The sequence below is a fragment of the Anastrepha ludens genome, chromosome 2, assembly GCF_028408465.1.
Source record: "Anastrepha ludens isolate Willacy chromosome 2, idAnaLude1.1, whole genome shotgun sequence".
Taxonomy (NCBI): domain Eukaryota; kingdom Metazoa; phylum Arthropoda; class Insecta; order Diptera; family Tephritidae; genus Anastrepha; species Anastrepha ludens.
The window spans coordinates 84497606-84517053 of NC_071498.1; the positions used below are offsets into that span (position 1 = coordinate 84497606).

The window sequence follows — 19448 nt, forward strand, 5'->3', positions numbered from 1 at the left end:
AGTGTACTTTGAACAGATAATCCACCTTCACTTACATACTTATGCAAGAGTATGGTTGCTCAGATTCACCTTGTAGGAAAGTTATTGGAGATTTCTCCCTCAACCTATGAGAAATATACCCGACGAAGTTCTCCAAACCATCGAACTTCCCTTCATGGAGACCAGGGACTTCTTTTGGTTTTGAAGTAATTGTTTTAGTTTTTCTTTGATTTTAAGATCAACTGTGAATGTAATAAAAGGTTTATATACGTATGTAGGTATGTGAGGTCGTTAAAAACAACGATGAGGTCGATAAAGTTTTCTGGCCTCTTCGAATATTTTGATAATACTGGACAAAATGGCGAGTCACATAGCTCAAAGCGGTATAGTGTATTTCCACATATCCAAAATATAATATAATAAGTTCTTTAAATTGCACCAATTTTGACAGAAACTTCCCTGAATGTGGCAGCAAAATTTTTATTCTGAAAATATTACCTGTCAGGTCGTCCAGTTATCTTGTTAAAATATTCTACAATGGATGTCAAAATAAAAGCAGCTCAACATATTGCCAAGTTTTAACTATTTGTTTTTCTATTTAATTTTCAAGAGCATAGTTTATACATATCCGGAACTTTCAAATTTTTACAAAATTCGAAAAGGTTCAACAACCTTTCATCGAAATTTCGAATATTGAGAATTGTTTGTATTCAGTTTTGCGGCCGATTTAATTTTGGTATAATAGTGTGCAGGTTTAAAGTAAACGAATGCAACATTTTTTTTTAATTGGAAGAATGGGCCACAAGGCAACATTTTAAAAAATTCTTCGAGAAAAATGTTTAATTTTGATGAGCATTTTTTGAATTATTTTAAATTTGTTACTACGATTGAAACTTTGAGTTATTTGATTTTTGATATAGTATGCAATAAATTTTTATTCTAAAAGAATAAAAAATTTAATTCTTGGTTAAAATATGCATTTGTCGTGCTGCTTTTCATGTTTACGGGAATAATGCAGAAGTGGGTGTTATGCGACCCAGGGCTTGGTCTCTTATTTTCATGATACATTGACGTATGTTGATTACTTGTAAGAATTATGTTGACGAGAAGCTCGGCCTAGCCCTTTCAGGGCTTTATGTTCTAAACATTTACTCCACTGCAGTCAGTAAAAACAGAGTTAACCAAATCTTATTAAAGCTACATTTTTATTCGTTTAATACATACATTTGTATACATAGGAACACGTTTGACAAGAAAACTAGCATCTATTTCAAATTTTTTACAAATACATATGTACATATGTATATGAGCACAAACAAATTTACAATCTCGATAAATTATCAGTGGTCGTATTACCCGGCGCATCCGAAATAACTGTTGAGTTCAACGTCTCAGTACTAGTCCCTACTCCAGATTCTACATCACTGGATGGATGATCGACAATTTTTGGCGTCGCACCATTTTGTGTCTGCTTCAACGCGTAGGTTAGTGCATCAGTATTGTAGCACAATAGCAAATTAATTTGCAAGCCCTCAAAGATTTGCACAACATTTGGTTTCAGATTATAGAAAATAAGTTTTTGATTTCGATTTTTGAAGTCTTCGATCAAGGAAGAGATCACCTTGGCAGCAGTGTAGTCCGCACCATAGATGTAAGTGCAATCGATCACCACAGGAAGTGTTGTTTTATTACCGAACTTTAAAACAAGATTGCGTACAAATTCGACGGAAGGAAAGATGAGACAACGATCTGGTGTAAGTTTTAGAAACTTGGTGCCATCATGAGTCTAAAATTATATCAGCATTAAGGTAAGTCAAATAAAAGTAATTAATTTCCTTTTTTTGTTTTTTTGATAGATTGGTACCTCCAACGTCTCCAAGCGTACTTTCGGTCGTGCTGAATGGTATAAAATGAATAGAAGATTTACGCCGATCGCGACAAGGATGCCAACCTCCAGAGGCATAACCAAACAAGAAATAAAAGCAACAAAACATGGGATCAAATCGCTACCTGGAAAATATAGTTAAATGGAACGATGCTCGTTATTTTAAAAAAGGTCTCAACCCATAGAAAAAAGGTACTGATTTAGTCATAAATTATCTTAGAAAATTCAGTTTCGAATAAGAAATATAATAAGAAAATAAATATTTTTATATAATATAGCGGCCGCCGTAGTCGAATGGATTGGTGCGAGACTATCATTCAGAAGTGGGTAGGTTTGAATCTCCGTGCATGAAACACCAAATGATTGAGAAAGCTATTTCTAAAAGTGGTCGTCTCTCGGCAGGCAAGCTTTCGAGTGTATTTTGCTATGAAAACGCTTCCGTAAAAAATATCCGCCATGCGGAATCGGCTTAAAAACTGTAGGTTTCATATGTGGACCAACATTAAAACGCATGCCACAAATAGGAGGAGGAGCTCGGCCAAACCAAAAAATGGTGTCAGCGTCAATTATATATATACATATATAGAGCAATGAGACAAATATATGTATGTATGTATATATGCAAGGTGGCGTAAAATTAACCATCCAATTTTGTTTTGTATATAACTTTTTTACTAAATAAAAAAAATGTCACTACTGGAAATATTTATTTAAATATTTACCCGCTCAATTCCTTATTTTTTTGTATACTGCAGCTGTCTAGTTCACAAGGGTCCTATATGATTGTGGTACGACGCCATTTGCAAAACTTATCAAACTTCAAATAGGGTAATTAATTCTGCGCCATTTTGTATAACCTACATGTTCTCTGTGAGTTTTGAGCCTTGGCACTACTGAATAGTAGTCGCGCACAATCGCAATTGGCTAAGGCGCGCAAATAAATAAATCTTTACTGCACACCTCTGGGCAAGCTCTTTAATTTGACACCTCGTTTTTGAAAATCGAATAAACAATGCATGGAATATCTGTTGACATTTACAAAAAATCCTTTCGCGTATTATAAATATAGATATCTTAAAAAATACGAAAAAGGGCATGTAGGTGCCCTTAAAAATATTTTCACGAGGCGGAAGAAATTGTTTACCACAATTATTTTATATGCCAAGCGTGGATGTGAAATGGTGTGTACAAATTACTTGTGATTTGAGGGGATGTAAAAGGCTCTAGGTTCATTCTATCACAAAATAGGTTAGTAGTAGCTTGCAAATGATACCAAAAAGTCCAAGTCGGAGCACTGTGCGGCGCTCGCCATCACTATAGTAATTATTTTCATTTTTAAACTTACGTTTACTTCGCCACATCGGCAAGATCACATGGTACTGGAGTTGGAAGATTACGGCTGACATTATAATGGCACCTAAAACCGCTTTCGGAATGTAGTAGAAAAACTCCGTTAAATATATCAAAGCAAAGACCACAACCGCACCGATATACATATTAGCGAGTGGAGTACGTACGCCGCTGGCGTTATTAACAGCCGAACGGGCGAGACCGCCGTTGGCACGGTAACCTTGACAAAATGAATTGGCAACATTTGCAACACCCATGGCGATCAGCTCCTGTGCTGCGTCAATAGGTTTTCCTTTAGCTAAAAAAAGCACACGGTTTTTGTTAGACGTTATAAAGCTCATACTCAAACTCACCAAAGGCTTTACACACGGCAATATTTTCCAGCAATGCAACGAGTGGCACGATCATCAGGCCATATCCTATATTACTCACCATCTCCATGAAAGATTCAGCTTCGACAGCTGGCTCACCTATGGTAGAATTGGCTGGTGTTTCTTCAATGGAGAAGGGTGGTGGACCAAATTCCGGCAATCCCGGTGGTATGAAACCTGTCAGCCGGAAATAATCTTTTCCCTGTTGCTGCAGGTACATGCTCAGTGCGGCGCACACAATTACCAGTGTTGCATTTCGTGATACTCCCACAAACCATAACAACTTAGTCGCCACTGTATGGTACCATTTGCGTTCGCTTTTTGGACCAACCTTAATGCGTCCAATGAAACGCATCAATATCAAAATGGCAACACAACTACAGCCGAGAATAGTATCGGCTACGCGTATACTCCCAATATCATTGATCATGCTAATCCAACGCTCTAGAAAGGTGGTGCCAGTCGCATTTTTAATGCCAATAATATCTTTGATCTGCGAAGTAGATATGATCAATGCGACGGCGCTCGTGAAACCGGCACTCACTGGACCCGAAACAAACTCAATGATGAAACTTAAACGGAAGATGGCCATTAGAATTTCTATGATGCCGGTAAGAAATGTAAGTAAAACTGCACGTTGCCACACTCCATTGGCGAACTGGAAAACCATAAGCGAAGCAATGGCTGTCGAGCCGATTGTGCTGTCCTTGCACGTACCGAGTATAACGTAAACAAAGCATCCCATAAAAGAGCCATAAAGACCATACTGTGAAAAAAGTAAGATATTTTGGTTGTATTGTAGTGAAAAATTTCAAACAAGTAAAAACATTACGTTACGATAAAAAATATTACAAACATATGTGGTTGCATTCAAAATAAAAGCTGTATACACACCCAAGTACAGTCGCTCCATGGGTAACTCGTACACCCACTAAGATCGCAATATAAGCAATTTTTTTTTTGCATTAAACGACAACAACAAAGTTTGAAATGTGCCTTTATTTATTAAAAGAAAAATGAATTATCTAACAAGTGGCAATTTGCAGTTTAGAAGCACAACGCACAAAGTTTTATTTTATCAGGCAACATTGTTTGGAATCACACCTAACGTCGAGATATTTTGAATGTTCGGGGAAGTCCTAAATATTAAACTTGTTTACCAAATTTGGAATATTGAGTCATTTGTTGAAAAATAAAATTTGGTCAAATAAAAAAGGGCAAACCTGGGATAAAAGGCGAAAATTTGTAACTTGGAGGAACGTGATATTCACTGATAAAAATTAGTTTAACCACTTTGGTTAAGAAAGCAGACTCTATGTTTGAGAAGATCAAATAAAGCTTTCCTTACCAAAAATATAAAGCCCACAGTAAAGCACGATGGTGGGAAAGCCCTTCCTGAGCTGTTGGATTTTAAATTGAAAAAAAAATAATAATAATGTTGGCTTCCAATGCCTAAACTGGCTGGTTTATCCACAAAGCATTCACAAATAAAAGTCCAAAGGTGTGATATCACATGATCTTGGTGGCCAACCCATTGGTTCGAGATGAGGGATAAATTGCTCACCGAAACGGCGACGCAGTAAATCATCCATTGTTTCATAGGATGCATGGCAAATAGCGTCATCTTCTGGAACCAAATGTTATAGAGATAGCGGGCTTTGATTTCCGCCATCAAAAAGTCGTTTATCATAGCGCAAGAGTGTTCGCCATTCACTGTTACATTACTGCCAGCCTCGTCTTTGAAGAAATATGTTATGGGCCGATGATTCGTCCAGCCCAAAGGCCGCACCGAGTGGCTGTTCTTGAATGGGTTCAGGTTGCTCTTCAGCCCAAATAAGGCAATTTCGCTTACTGACGTAGGCATTCAGCCAATAGTGGGCCTCATAACTGAACACCATAAGTTGGCCCGAGCGCGCGATTAATACTTTTCACAGAGCGTCGATTTTCGTAATACAATTGTACGATTTTTAAACGTTTTTGAGGCGTTCGTGTTTCTATGAGGAAATGTAAATGAGTACAGAAAAAAATTATGTATTTAGTTTGACAGTAGTCACGCGTTATCTGTCAAAAAACCTTATTGGAAAAAGTACCTCCAATCTGATCACCCTTTATCATACTGGATCAGAATATAATATGTTCGTTAATAGATTATATGACCTCACAATGTATTTTTAATCGTAGATTTGAAATCATAATCTCAAGCCAAGATGAACGGGAACTGGGAGGAGTCCACAGTATTATTTGTTGTGTGCATCTTGTTGTTGCTCCAAAAATGCAGGTACCTACAGTTTTAAGCTGACGCCGAACGGCAGATAATTTTTATAAGGAGCTTTTCCATGGCAGAAATACACTCGGAGGTTTGCCATTGCCTGCCGAGAGTCGACCGCTATTAGAGCTATACGGACTAATATATATGTACCATTAAATATTATTACTTACTAAACGCCTTTGGCATGAGTATCGAGTCATATCTTATACAGTCCATGATAAAACTATAGCTGCTCAATATTTTACCAAATTTTTATAATACTACTTTTCTTTTGTTTTTTGTTTTTGTTTTATCACCTTTTGATAAAACGCCAAATTTTTATCAAAATTTGAAACTTTTTAATAAGAATTTAAAAAAGTGCAAGTTTGAATTGGCTCAAAATTTTCGTACATTTTTAATACTTTTATAACAAATGCACGACATTTTGTAAGGACAAAATGGGCAACGAAAACGAAAGCTTCAAGGAAAAAAATTACAAAAAATCAACGAGAATTTTCAGCAACTTCAAACTTCCATACTAAATTTTTTAGAATTTTTAGAAAATTTAGAATGTAGAATTTTTTTAGAAATTTTAATTACGAGCTTTGGGAAAATTTATGGAATTTTTCTAATTTTTGTATAGAGTGTGGAATTCGGATTTATACGGATTTTTTTAAAGAATGAGTTGTACTTTCAGAAAAAAATTAGAAAAATTCTAAGCAAAAAAGAAAAATAGTCAAAATATTGATGAGCTATTGGGCGGACTGTAATAACAACGAAATTAAATTATTTTGCATAATTGTCAATGAGAAGAAGTAAGTAAAGAAGAAGAAAAAGTCAATATACACGATCATATTAATTGGCATGACAACATTCTACATTACACGGTTCACATTACATGATGCCTCGGTACATAATTTCATATCAACAATTTCACATCAAACTGCACCACATCACATGATTTAATGCCATTTGATGTCGCATCACATCAATCCATGCATCATGCACGACTCCATAACACATGATGAGTCAATTGATATAAGATATGAGTAAGTAATGATAAAATCAAGTAGCATACTCGTACGCTGTAAAACGCGTACTAAACTGTCACTTTCTGAGCTCTGAGGATTCATTAGTTTTCGATCGTGAGATGCGGCAGTTTTATTGGTTAACGAAGCGAATTTGATCTATCATAGGCGCATAGATCAAATCATAGGCGCATAGATCAAATTCGCTTCGTTTTAATAAATACACTGTTTGGACTACACAACATTGACTTTGGAAATAAGTTTGTAATATTTCCCAACATTGTTGAAGGGCAAAGCGATGCATTACGTTTTTGCAGGAGATGTGATGCTGACTTTATATCAAGTTTAGTAGCGGTAAAGAGCTCTCTCTGAGCTCAAAATAACACATGATTGAAAATACCTATATGGACCACCTTGTAGAATTATTACGTGCTATATGAATAAACTTAGATTACCTTTAGGAAAGTACATATCATATTAAAAGAACATTGAAGGCGCAGTAAACAAGGCCACCTGAGCAAGTGTGCATGTTCGATGGCTATTTATGGTTAATATCAGAAAGGACGTAAGTATTTGTTTTCTACTTTTCCATTGCTTAGCTCATTATCTTTACTTAAGTTTTTTGTTTTCAGTTTTTCAGCACCCCGCCAAAAAATTTGTTTGAAGAATCTGAAAATTTCATTTAGCATCCAGCATTAAACAAAATTTTCTAGTTCTATAAAACTATAATAACATAGCCATATATGTTACATACATATGTATGTGCATAAGTATCAAATGAAAGAAGTATGTCGAGAGAATTCAAATACATATGTCTGTATAAAGTATATTTTCTTTCATAACAATCCTTGCCAAAAAATGTGAAAAATGTTTTTGAAATTCAATTGATTGATTGATTTTCTCATGCATGAAAAGTGTTGTTGCACGATGCAATCTTGGCACTATTTGGATGAAATGGCGCAACAAAAGTCAAATCATACAAGTCACCGCTAGTATTGTCAGGCGTTATTTGACTTTTCCAATGGAAGGTGTGATAAATTTTAGCAAAAACGCACTCAGAACGTTTTGATATGTGAGCCATATTAATTTTAATTACAGTGGCTTTAAAAAATTATTTCGGCAAAAAAATTAATTAAAATTAAAACGTGAACATTTTCGTGTTTTCTGACTAACAAGTCAAGAATACATCGATAAACTAAAATCATTATACGGCGTGCAGGTACCATCCTTTAGCAACGTAAAGAACTGGTACAATAAATTTTTTTGTCACTCTTCGCTCCCCGATGAATTCGTGGAAAGTCTTCCAATATCAATTGAGCTAAAAATGATCAATGCTGTGCGCAAAATGATAAAGCATGGCCTCATGCCACATACAGTGAGGTTGAGGCATCCTTTGTATGATGAGAGTCAATAAGATTTTGCATTATCACCTTGTGGTAAAAAGGCGCGTTCGTGTTGGATCCTACACAATTTAAACAACACCCAGGAATCGCGACTGGACGAAATGCTTCGAAAATTAGTTCAAACGAATTCAAAAGTGTATTGATAAGCATGAAGAATATATAGAAAAAAAACAATGAAACCGTTTTCAACCACAAATTTTCATTTGAATCGATTTTCATCGATCAGTGATACGAATTCACACACAAAGATGATGTCTCTTGCTTTTAATTGAATTTTCAATAGAGTAACGTCAGTTCGAATTTGTGGTTTACGAATTGGGTTGATTTACGCTTCAACCACGTTATGAAATATTAGAAAGATTCTTGCAAAATAGTGAACCACCTTCTGAAACTGCAAGAAAATTCAGTGAAAAAGAAGCCATCCGTGTAATTTCAGAAACGTGAGGGTGAAACTGGATCTCTATTAGATACCATGTTACGAGAATTATCTAACAACAAGTTGCGCTCTGAACAGCGAAATCGGTGCGCCATCGACCAAATACAGCTCCATACAGTCGATAATTTGCTGAAAAATTTAGTTCATCGTATTGGATACTGCGAGGCCAGCAGTGGAAGTCATTTGGCTGAAATAGTATTTCAAAATCAAGCGTAGGGATTTGACTTTGAAATAAAAAACCCACATTTAAAAAGTCATTCGTTTCTTAATTGAAGACACGGCAAGTTTCAAACGCTAGATTGCCCACACTATATTTTTATCTAAAAAATATCATGGCTGTGTCGTGGGTTTTGGCTTTTAATTTGCAAGACTGTAATTTTCTTGTTAGGGAGGTTGCATTAGTTTTAAAGGTTTTTTTCGAAGATTTGGGGCTTTATTGTGAAAAAACGGTACAAAATATTTTATGTGAAGTATTGGCCATTGCTAGCTACAACTTTCGCCCATCTTTCGGGCAATTTCCGGATGCCGTTTCTCCAAAATTCTGGCCGCTGCTTGGCTATCCATGACTCAACCCATATTTTGGTAGCCTCGTACGAGGAGAACCGCTGGTCCGCCAAATCGAGACTCATATGCCGGAACAAATGATAATCGGAGGGAGCTATGTCTGGACTATACGGCGGGTGGGGTAACACTTCCCAGCCAAGCGTTCCAAGGTATTTTTTGACAGGTTGAGCAACATGCGGCCGAGCGTTGTCATGTTGCAAAATAACCTTGTCGTGCCTTTTTACCGTTTCCGGCCGTTTTTCTTTCAATGCCCGGCTTAAACGCATCAATTGCAGTCGGTAACGATCCCCCGTGATTGTTTCGCCCGGTTGGAGCAGCTCAAAATATACGACGCCGACCTGATCCCACCAAATGCAGAGCATGATTTTCTTGCCGTGAATATTCTGCTTGGCCGTCGACGTTGATGCGTGGCCGGGCAAACCCCATGATTTTTTGCGTTTTGGGTTATCGTAGTGGATCCATTTTTCGTCGCCAGTCACCACCCGATGCAAAAAACCCTTCCGATTTTGTCGCTCGATCAGCAATTCGCACGTAAAAAGTCGCCGTTCGACGTCGCGCAGCTTCAACTCGTACGGGACCCAATGTCCTTGCTTTTGGATCATTCCCATCGCTTTTAGACGCTTGCAAACGGTTGATTTATCAACGCCCAATGATTCAGCAAGCTCTTCTTGGGTTTGGCACGAGTCCTCGTTTACCAATTCCCCCAATTCCGCGTCCTCGAACTTTTTGGGCTGGCCAAGACGCTCCTTGTTTTCGGTGTGAAAATCACCACTTTTGAATCGTCGAAACCAGTACTCACATGTTCGGATCGACGGAGTATGATCTGGGTAGGCCTCCTGCAGCAATTCACGGGCTTGGGCTGTATTTTTTTTCAAATTGAAGCAGAAAAGCAAAGCTTCCCGCAAATTGCGTTTCGACGGCACGAAAGTTGACATACTCGGAGCACGAAAACACTGCGTTGTTTATACTTCAGCGAAATGACAGATACTGATAAACAAAGCCTAGGGATGAGGCTTTGTCATGAATATATATTCAGTATTGCCAACGCGATAAAGTGATCAATAGCGCCATCTGTGTGTCACCTTTAAAACTAATTCAACCTCCAATAGTTTATACCAAATGCAAACTAAAAATCATTTCCATTATTTTTTTTTTTCAGATACATTCAAGAGATGTAAAAGAAGTAAACGGGAGCAATAAATAAAAACTTTAAAAGACATTTATGAGGTGTTTTAGAACAAAATGACTACAAAAAAAAAAAAAAAACATGATGCTTTGAATTGATAGCCATATCTCTGTACCTTAGGCTATTTTTTTAAACCATTATTCTTAACTTTAAGATGCTTAAAAAAAACGATACATTGGATGAGAAAACTAAAAACAGATTTGCTACATTTCTGCCAGAAAAATCAAATTAGAATGCGCGTTGATACTCACTTGTAGGGAAGATTCTTAACCCCCATATAAGTATACTATGCTGGAGTATACGCAGGCAGATGAATGAAATTTTGGTTGGTGAGAGTGCATATAAAAATTCACAAAACATATTTTCGTTAAAAGATCAAGTCAAGGATATTTAAAGATACAAAATTTCAAGGACATTTTTGAGGTGTTTTAGCACCGGATAACTTTGGAAAAAAATTCTTAACATAGTTTACACTGTACTCTTTTACTTATTACCCACATTTTCATACTTTGCATAATTTTCAATTTGTACGATTTTTTACAACCATATTCTTGTAGAAACACTAAAGTCCTTTAAAAACAAAAACTCAGACGTTCGGTGAAAAAACTAAAAATGCACATTTATTAATTATAATATTTGAGCGCGTACCACCTGCTCTTAAAGATTAGTTGAAACCATACGACGCAATAAGTGCTTAAGCCTAATTTCATTCGTTAAAAACCATATCTTTTTACATAGAGTGCGATGTTTTACATAAAGCGTAAAATGAGCGAAATACTTCAATTTATACGTAACGCTTATCTGGTCAAATGTGTCTATTGATAATAGTAACAACTGCTCACATAATAATTATTTATTAAAACACACCCGCATGATGCACGTCATAATACACGTACGATGCAAGTGACCTCATTTCTCAGAATCTACACAAATATTTATATGAAAATTCATGTCACTCCGCACAAACCTGTGTTGGCAGACCAGCAACGCCAGAGTAGGCTAAACCTTGTGGAATGACCGTCAAACCGACCGTTATGCCCGCTATCAGATCACCGATTGCATCACTCCGTGTATATCGCGGCAGCCATTCCACGATCGGCAAACGTTTGTAAAGTGTCTTCTTGCGAAAGACATTCTTCAGACTGGACGCACAGAAATCGCCAAAGCTACGTCCTTCTGTTGGTGTTTGATGATCGGTTACAAGTATGAATTCAGTGGAGCCATTGTATTGTGTCTCGAGAGGCTGATCGATTTGGGAGCGCGTTCGAAATTCTTCTGCCGTTTCAACACTTGACATATTCCGTTTCGTATAGGTGAGTGATTTTTGCTACTTTCGTTTTTTAAGTTATTTAAATTAATTTTGTTTCACTTTTGTGTTCTTTTTTTATTCTTTGCAAGCTGGTATTTAATTAAATTTTTCACAACTTCGTTTATTCTTTGCTCTTATTTTATTTGAGTTCTACTTCAATTTTGTATTTTTTATTGCAAATTTTATGCAGAGATTTTCACGTAACCCATTGATAAATAAATGTATTGAAACAGTAAATTCAAGTCGGCGATCTTCACACGTCCATTCGCGTCAAGCTGCATGAAGAGAGTAATTCTTCAAGTGGGAAAAGTGTCGCTCTAACCGTTCGCACCTATAGTTAACAAAGCTTGTTGAACATATGTACTTATGCCTACTTATACCTCTTATAGTAAAAGTGCTTATATTTGTACTATTAATGAGCAGGTCTCCGTATTAAAATATTTGTCTATGTTCACCGCATGTATTTGCTTAAGACAAATTATTAAGATAACCAAAGAAATTCGGTTGACTTGGCAAATATTTACAGCATTCACGATTGTGATGTTCGTCCATTAGCAGCTAATTTTGATTCAGATACAGATTGCTATTTTAAATCTTTACTGATAAGCATAATTTTCCATCATTCGGACAACATATTAATAGACTAAATTTAGCAAACAAGAATCATATGAAATTAAGTGAAAATATAAATATGAGTAAGCTTAGCAGGGAAATTAAATTACTCATTAAAAGTACTGAAACATACATACATACTTGCTAGGTGCTTAGCCCTTATCAACCAATTTGTAGTGTGCGTCTTGATGTTATCTCATCAATGGAAGGGCTTACAATATTATGCCGCTTCCGAACGAAGATAGTTTTTATGAGAAGGTTTTTCTCCCCTGTTAACCATTCATGACTTTTGCCTATCCACTTCAGACAATTCATTCATATTCATACTGAGAGTAAATAGAACATTCCGAGCTACAGACCTGTTTCTAAACTTTCAACCATTACAAATCTTTTTGTGTAAATTATAAAACAAAAATTATACTTCGTTGTCAAATGTAATATTTCAATTAATCAGCATGGTTTTATGGCTGGTTAGTCGTAATATTTCAATCTTGAATGTGTAGCGTATCTTCTTATTCTTTTATTGCCTCTTCCGGTTTCCCTCAGGGCATTATTTTGTGCACTTTGTTCTTTGTAATTTTTATTAATGACGTAATAACGTATCTGAATGCTTCCATTTCTTTGAGTTTCTTCCGTTTCTACTGTTGTTGAGGTAGTGGCATGGTGTGATAAGAAACTGCCGCAACTAAATGTTATGAATGATTCTTAAGAATTGTTGGCATTTTCTAAGTCTAAGCGTTTACGCTGTACTTCATAATTTGTAAAGAACACGCGTCTAAATACCCTTAATGAAATTTGTGATTTGGAAGTAATCTTTGATTTCAATTTTCAGTTTCTTAGTCAGTCATAGAATTTTGTCATCGCCAAATCGTATTCTACACCTGGATTCATTCGGTGTTTCTTTTCTGATTTGCTTCTATTTTTTCTCGCTCGCACAGTCTAAGCTGGAGTATGCCGTTTTTATTTGGAGGTCATACCATCGGTGTCACATCGGTAGCCTTGAAGGCATTCAAAAGTAATTTCTTCATTTTAGACCCACATCTTTAAACTTTGCTGATCCGATTCCTTCATACAACACAAGGTATGCAATATCAAATTTAAAATCGTTACAAAGAGAATATACTTTCACTCTGGTTTATTTTCGTGTATATAAATGAGACAGTTGACTCGTCATGGCTATAGAGCCCAATCATTTTCACATAGCTTAACAAAATCTTTGAAGCAAGACTTGTTTTTCCTAAAGCGGGTTAGAACTGTTTATGCCTCGATGGCAGCGTTGAATTGAATGAGTTCAAAAAGATTTCAAGTTATTTGGCTTTTCATTTTTCATCTTCAAAACAAACATTCAAATTGTAACTCAATGAAATAGTTGCTACAGTTCATTCTACAATTAATCCTACATATGTAGTCTGAGAGAATCCCTGTATTTCTAGATTTACTGAATAAATGTAAATTACTAATAATATTCTCTGTTTATCGTAGAACCATTTGGAACAAATTCCGAGTGCACAACACCATGATAATCAAGGAAAACGAGTATCACGACTTTCACTTTTGACCGGCTTTGACGTGGGTTTCGGTTCATGTGGATAGCGCAATTCAGCCGCCTGTTGACTGGTTTGCATGTCAAACTCATATACCCACGTCTCATCACCTGTTATGATGCACTGGATAAACGTTGGGTCCTAATTCACTTGCTCAATTCACTTGCATGTCTTCAGCCACCTTCTTCCGGTGAATTTTTTTTTTAAAGAAATTCAACTTTCTTGTAACGAGTCGAGCAACCACGCTTCTCATTCCCAATTGATAGTGTAAAATGTTGTCATTTGATTCGTGAGACACGCTAAGGTCATGAGCTACCTTCCTCAAACTTAAATGATGGTTTTCCAGCACCATTTCCTTGACTTTGTCAACGTTTTCATCCGTTGAAGACGTTGATGGGCGCCCGGATCGAGGCATACTTCAATATTCGAATACTTCGATATTAGGCTCATTTGAGTTCGTAGTCACAGGCACATTGTGGGAAGCTGCTGGACGAACGAGGTAGTTAAGCAGAGAATCCTCGAGGTGGTTGCCTCGCGTAATTACAAAATTGGTGGTCTGCTCCTGGAATAGTGCGATTCGCGTTACCTCAGACAGCTCTGGGTTAATGCACGAACGGGCAAATTAGCGAGATGCCTCTGGCTACGGGTAGATCGAAGGCGCTCGATCGAACTTCTACGCTAACAAAGCCGCCACTCGCAAATTTTAAGGATGTCCTTTCGGGACAATGCATGGAGGATGAGGTAAAATCATCCAAACTCTTCTCCGCTGCTGTTTTTCTCGCGCTGAGCTGAGATTCAGGCATCTTGCTTCTCAATTTTTTTAAATAAATAAATAAATTTTCTTTATTTCATCAGAATTGGCTTACGAACGAAAGAAATAACTTAATTTTATTTCATACTCAGCCTCAGCTTATGACTGCTACTTATTCTGAACTTCTGTTTTGAGTTTTCTACCACTGAATCGGTCTTAATGATATTCGCGTAAGATCTATTCGAGTATATAAAGAAAAGTGCCATATAATATAAAGTTTTGATATTTGCGCCTATTTATCGCGTTTGTTCACAGAAAATAAACATTTCTTGCATTTACAATGTAAAAGTTTTCAAAGCGCAAATTTCCTGCTTGGTTTCTATTTTTATTAGAAGCAGAGAAAACTTTTAATGCAAAAAGGAACAAACAATTTTAGTCGTAGCTGGGTATGCCAGCGATAAAAACAAACATTGTTGACTACTCAAATTAACTGTTATAAAGCCAGAGTTTGTTCCGATTCAAACAGTATTTTACAGAACAGAAAGGAAGTAGAGGTATAAAGAGGATCTCTGCCAAATAGAACATTGTTACGAAATATAAGGAAACTTCACTGAACTCAATATCGGTAAATAGTCAGATATGAGTATAATTCCTATGTATGTATAAGTATATACTTCTATGTACATCTTCTGCCGTTAAGAAAAGTCAGTTCCGCAATATTTAATAATAACTATTTAACTAGCGTCTCCAGTCTCTATCTTTAGGAATCAGTGAGTCTCGAGCATTTTGTTGATAAAAGCGGTAGATAAAGCATTTATAACGATTGTAGGACTTGTTAATATTCACGAAGCACTAATTAAGTAAGCTTTATTACACAAACTACTGTTCAAGTATATAGTTTTTATGTAACAAAGCTTTTGGTTTACTTAAAACGTATCTGGTACTAACCAACAATAACACTGAAGTCAACGAATCGTAGATTGATGGAACCAAAAACGCAATTTATAGTCTTATTATTTTACCAGACAAGGGCTGCAGTGTAGCGAAGAAGGAAGCAGAAAAATTAAAGAACCAAGAACAAGCGCCTTCAGCAAAAATAAAAAAAGTATTAAAAATCATTGTGATTTTATAACCATCAAAACTTTCACTTTATTGTACCAAAATTAAATGAGCTATAAAACTGCATACTCTGAATTATTCTAAAAATTCAGATTAAAAAGTAAACAAATTTAGATAAAATTTTGTTGAAGATACAATTTTTTTTGAAATCTTTCTAAATTTTGCACACAGTTACAGAGCAACTTATAAACATTTTGGGCAGCAACAACAAAGTACAGATGAGAATGGTGGAACAATGAACTTAGTGAAATAACAAATAGCGGCTTGTGATATAGTGGCTCCCCTAACTATAGCCAATCCTCTGAAGGCAGGCAACTGTGATAGAAAAATGTAAATTAAATGATTGGAAAGTTAAATTCATTAGAAAAAATAGGCTAACGTGGCCCTTAAAGCCAAATATAAATAATAGTAAGCATAGTTAGATAATTTCTTAGTTATCATTCACAATGACATCAAATTGTCATCCAAAATCCGTGATCAACGCCAAGCAAATCAAAAGAAAATCACTATACGAGGTATTGTTTTAAAAATCCGTCCTTTAGTCATAATTTGTTAAAACGAAATCTTAAAAATAAATGAAAAAAAAAAATGAAATTTATCCTATGGCGCTTTTGAGCGATTCGATGTCGTGTGATCGAAATATTTTAGACATAGTTTTCAATTTTTTTAAAAATTGATTTATTTGTAGGCTTGCGTGTAATAAGAAGTAAACTGAACAATTTTGGAAACTATTCACAAATTTTAAGAATTATTCAATGTTAAAATATTAAGTATTGAGTTTTTAACGTCAAATATTTGCTTTATAGTTTCTTCTTTGCCTTTTTTAGGATGAAACATTCTATTAAGAAAACAAAACAAAATATTTTTTAGGATGGCGCGCATGCGCAAGTAACACACAAGGACACAGTAATTTATTATGAGTGCCACTGCGGTTCTGCTACTTCGAAACATAGGTGGGCATCACATTAAGTGAAGCATTGTCGTTGGTACGAATTTTGAAAATTTTGTGATGAAACCGTATAATACTAGAATTTTCAAATTATGTGCATACACATTTTCATTACCATCAGTAGGATACATTGATTTATAAAGGCCAGAAGAAGAAAATTTATTGCTTTTGACTGAGCGAAAAAGATGCCAATATACTAAACGATATCTTATAAGCCATACTGACTGGGTATTGTAAAATGTAAAATTATATTCAAATTTTGATTTTCAGTAAAAAAAAATAATAAGCTTTACCTTAACCCCTATACACCGTAAACCCTGCACGATACACACGGGTCTGGCTAATATGTATCCACCTGTGTTTACAATAATAGCCGGTGACATATTACAAAGTTTTATCTTTTTTTCTTAAATTTGTCTTTAGTTTTTATAAAATTATTGTTCATTCTTCAGCAAATACATGTAACCTAAAGTTTTAAACTATGTATAAAATTAAAAATATTGAAAATATTTTCAAACATTTTTTGTGAGACTGTTTTGAAAAATTCTAGGCTTGCAATTTTGCAACTGTTTTTTAAATTAATCTTTATATAAAATGTATCTAGCTATATATCTTTGTTTTTTTTTCTTTGACGGTGTTAAATATTATATATATATTTTTTTTTTACTAACTTTCGTTTATTTGCAATCTATTTTTAAAATAATGAGCAAATTTTATAACTATTTAACAATTTGACTTAATATATATATATACTACGATTAATGTACACTTATATTCAGACTTATGTGTTAGATTTTAATACATTTTAATTTTAGATTTATCTATTAGGTTCTGAATGGAATGTCTACTACATGATGTCTTTTAAGTCTAGTAATTTCATTAGTTTCATCAATCATTATTCTCTGTAAATATTTTGTGGTAATTTTTTTAATTTCATATTTTGTAAAGGGAATTCCTACATCAGTATGTATATGATTAGTATAAATTAATATAATGAAATGTTTAGTCAAAATGCACAAGACCGCTAACAAAAACAAAAAAAAAAATTTCTACTAAAAACGATTTTCGAGCTCTTTCTTTTTGAGCTCTATTATTTTGATATACCCAAAATTTTTGTGAAAATTCCGACTAAAAAGTTTGAAATTTCGATGAAATTTTACTGAATTTTTTTTTTAATTTTGTATAAAGTTCGAAACATACAATTTTATGACTTTTTTGTATTATATCTTATGTAAAGAAAATAAATAAACAGTCAAAACTTTGCAATATATCACGCCGCTATTATTCTGAATACAGGTATATAAATAGATATCTGATGGAACTTTTTCTATCGAACTGTAAATTTAGACAAATCTATATATACACGGGTATAAGTGTATAAATTACACTGTGCGACAGAGACATTATACTTTTATGGAGACCTAGTAAAACTTGTAGGCATAGTAAAACCAAGAAAAATGGTATAGGAGAAATTTCCAATACACCCCAAAATCTCATTTTATGGCCATAAAACCGTTTTTCAGTAGGTTGATGTGAACAATCACTCCTAATTTCGCCAATTTCCATCCGATTTCGAATTTGTTTTTTTAGTTCGAAAGAACAAAAACGGGACTTTTTGACAGTGTGTTGACAATTTTTTTGAAATGACAACTGACGAGACTGTAGACGGAAGTTTTGGAATTTTTTTATTTTTTTTCTATTTTTTCAACTTTGACATAATTTTTACGATATTATCCGATATTGAGAATTTTTTTTAGTACACTACTGTTATAGTAAATTTAGTTTTGAGTCGAATGAGCTATATTTGACTGTAATTGAATTAAAATTAATAGAGTTGTGTGGGTTTTAAGATTTTTTTTTTTTTTTTACTAATTTCGTATGTAAGTATAACTTACGCTAAATGGGAATAAGGGCGCGTTTCGAAGCATGAAAATGATAACAAGTGTCATTATAAACACATAATATTTATTGGAGTAGTGTGCAGTGCAGCACTGTACGGTATGGTACGGTGCGGTACGGTGCAGTACACAACGGAACTGGTTCCAAACTTAAAAATGCATTGGAAACGGCCCTTTGGAGTTTAGTATGGTACGGTACATTTGTCATTCTCTTCATCAGTTTTGAATACTTCTCTGTAAGAAATTCGATCATCATCATTCATCTGAAGTCGTCATCAACTAAATTCCATTGTTTTTAGTTTTTCTATATCCAGAAGTTGTGCTAGGTCTCCATAAAAGTATATTTAATTATTTTTTTTTTGTCACACAGTGTTATTGTATTTCATGCGTTTGTTGATGTTACGAGTAAGTTTACTTTTTGATGTTGAAACAGGTTTTTCAATCGATTCAAGGAATATCAAAAAGCTTCTTTGTGGAAAACATGTTGTCCAGACCCACACGCCAAACTCAAAAACATCGGCACAATAATAAGATAGTATTTTTTTATACAGTACACAGTAAGTTGTATTTTAGCACTACAAAGAAAAAACTAAGTAAACAACTATTATGTAAACATAACAACGAATAAGTCAGACTCAATTTTCTATTTAGTTGGTTCATCAATTTCTTGATAATAGGTGGCACAGTTGCATAGAACAATTTTAGAGTAGTTGGATACTGAACACCAAACCGTTACAAAATTAATGGGGGGAGGCCGAGTTACTCGATTTTTACGGAAAGTAAGCCAACTACTGGTTATTTAAATGGATAAAGCGC

The 19448-nt window shown here is 34.9% G+C and overlaps 1 protein-coding gene across 1 annotated transcript; it reads right to left on the reverse strand.

The window, feature by feature from the left end:
* Positions 1 to 1180: 1180 nt before the first annotated feature.
* Positions 1181 to 12108, reverse strand: LOC128871990 (sodium-independent sulfate anion transporter). Its single transcript, XM_054114225.1, has 5 exons — positions 11418 to 12108; positions 3568 to 4351; positions 3210 to 3512; positions 1844 to 1989; positions 1181 to 1765 (listed from the first exon to the last, which is right to left on the reverse strand). Exons 1-5 carry the CDS (start codon positions 11745 to 11747, stop codon positions 1301 to 1303), a joined length of 2028 nt encoding a protein of 675 aa, XP_053970200.1. The 5' UTR covers positions 11748 to 12108; the 3' UTR covers positions 1181 to 1300.
* Between the last annotated feature and the right edge of the window lie 7340 nt (positions 12109 to 19448).

Excerpts from the sequence above, each read along its gene's own strand:
- LOC128871990 (XM_054114225.1), bottom strand. The coding sequence starts at position 11,747 with ATGTCAAGTGTTGAAACGGCAGAAGAATTTCGAACGCGCTCCCAAATC. Across the intron at positions 4,352-11,417 it reads TTGCTGGTCTGCCAACACAG|TATGGTCTTTATGGCTCTTT; the intron begins GTTTGTGCGGAG and ends CTTTTTTCACAG. Across the intron at positions 1,766-1,843 it reads TACGCTTGGAGACGTTGGAG|ACTCATGATGGCACCAAGTT; the intron begins GTACCAATCTAT and ends ATATAATTTTAG.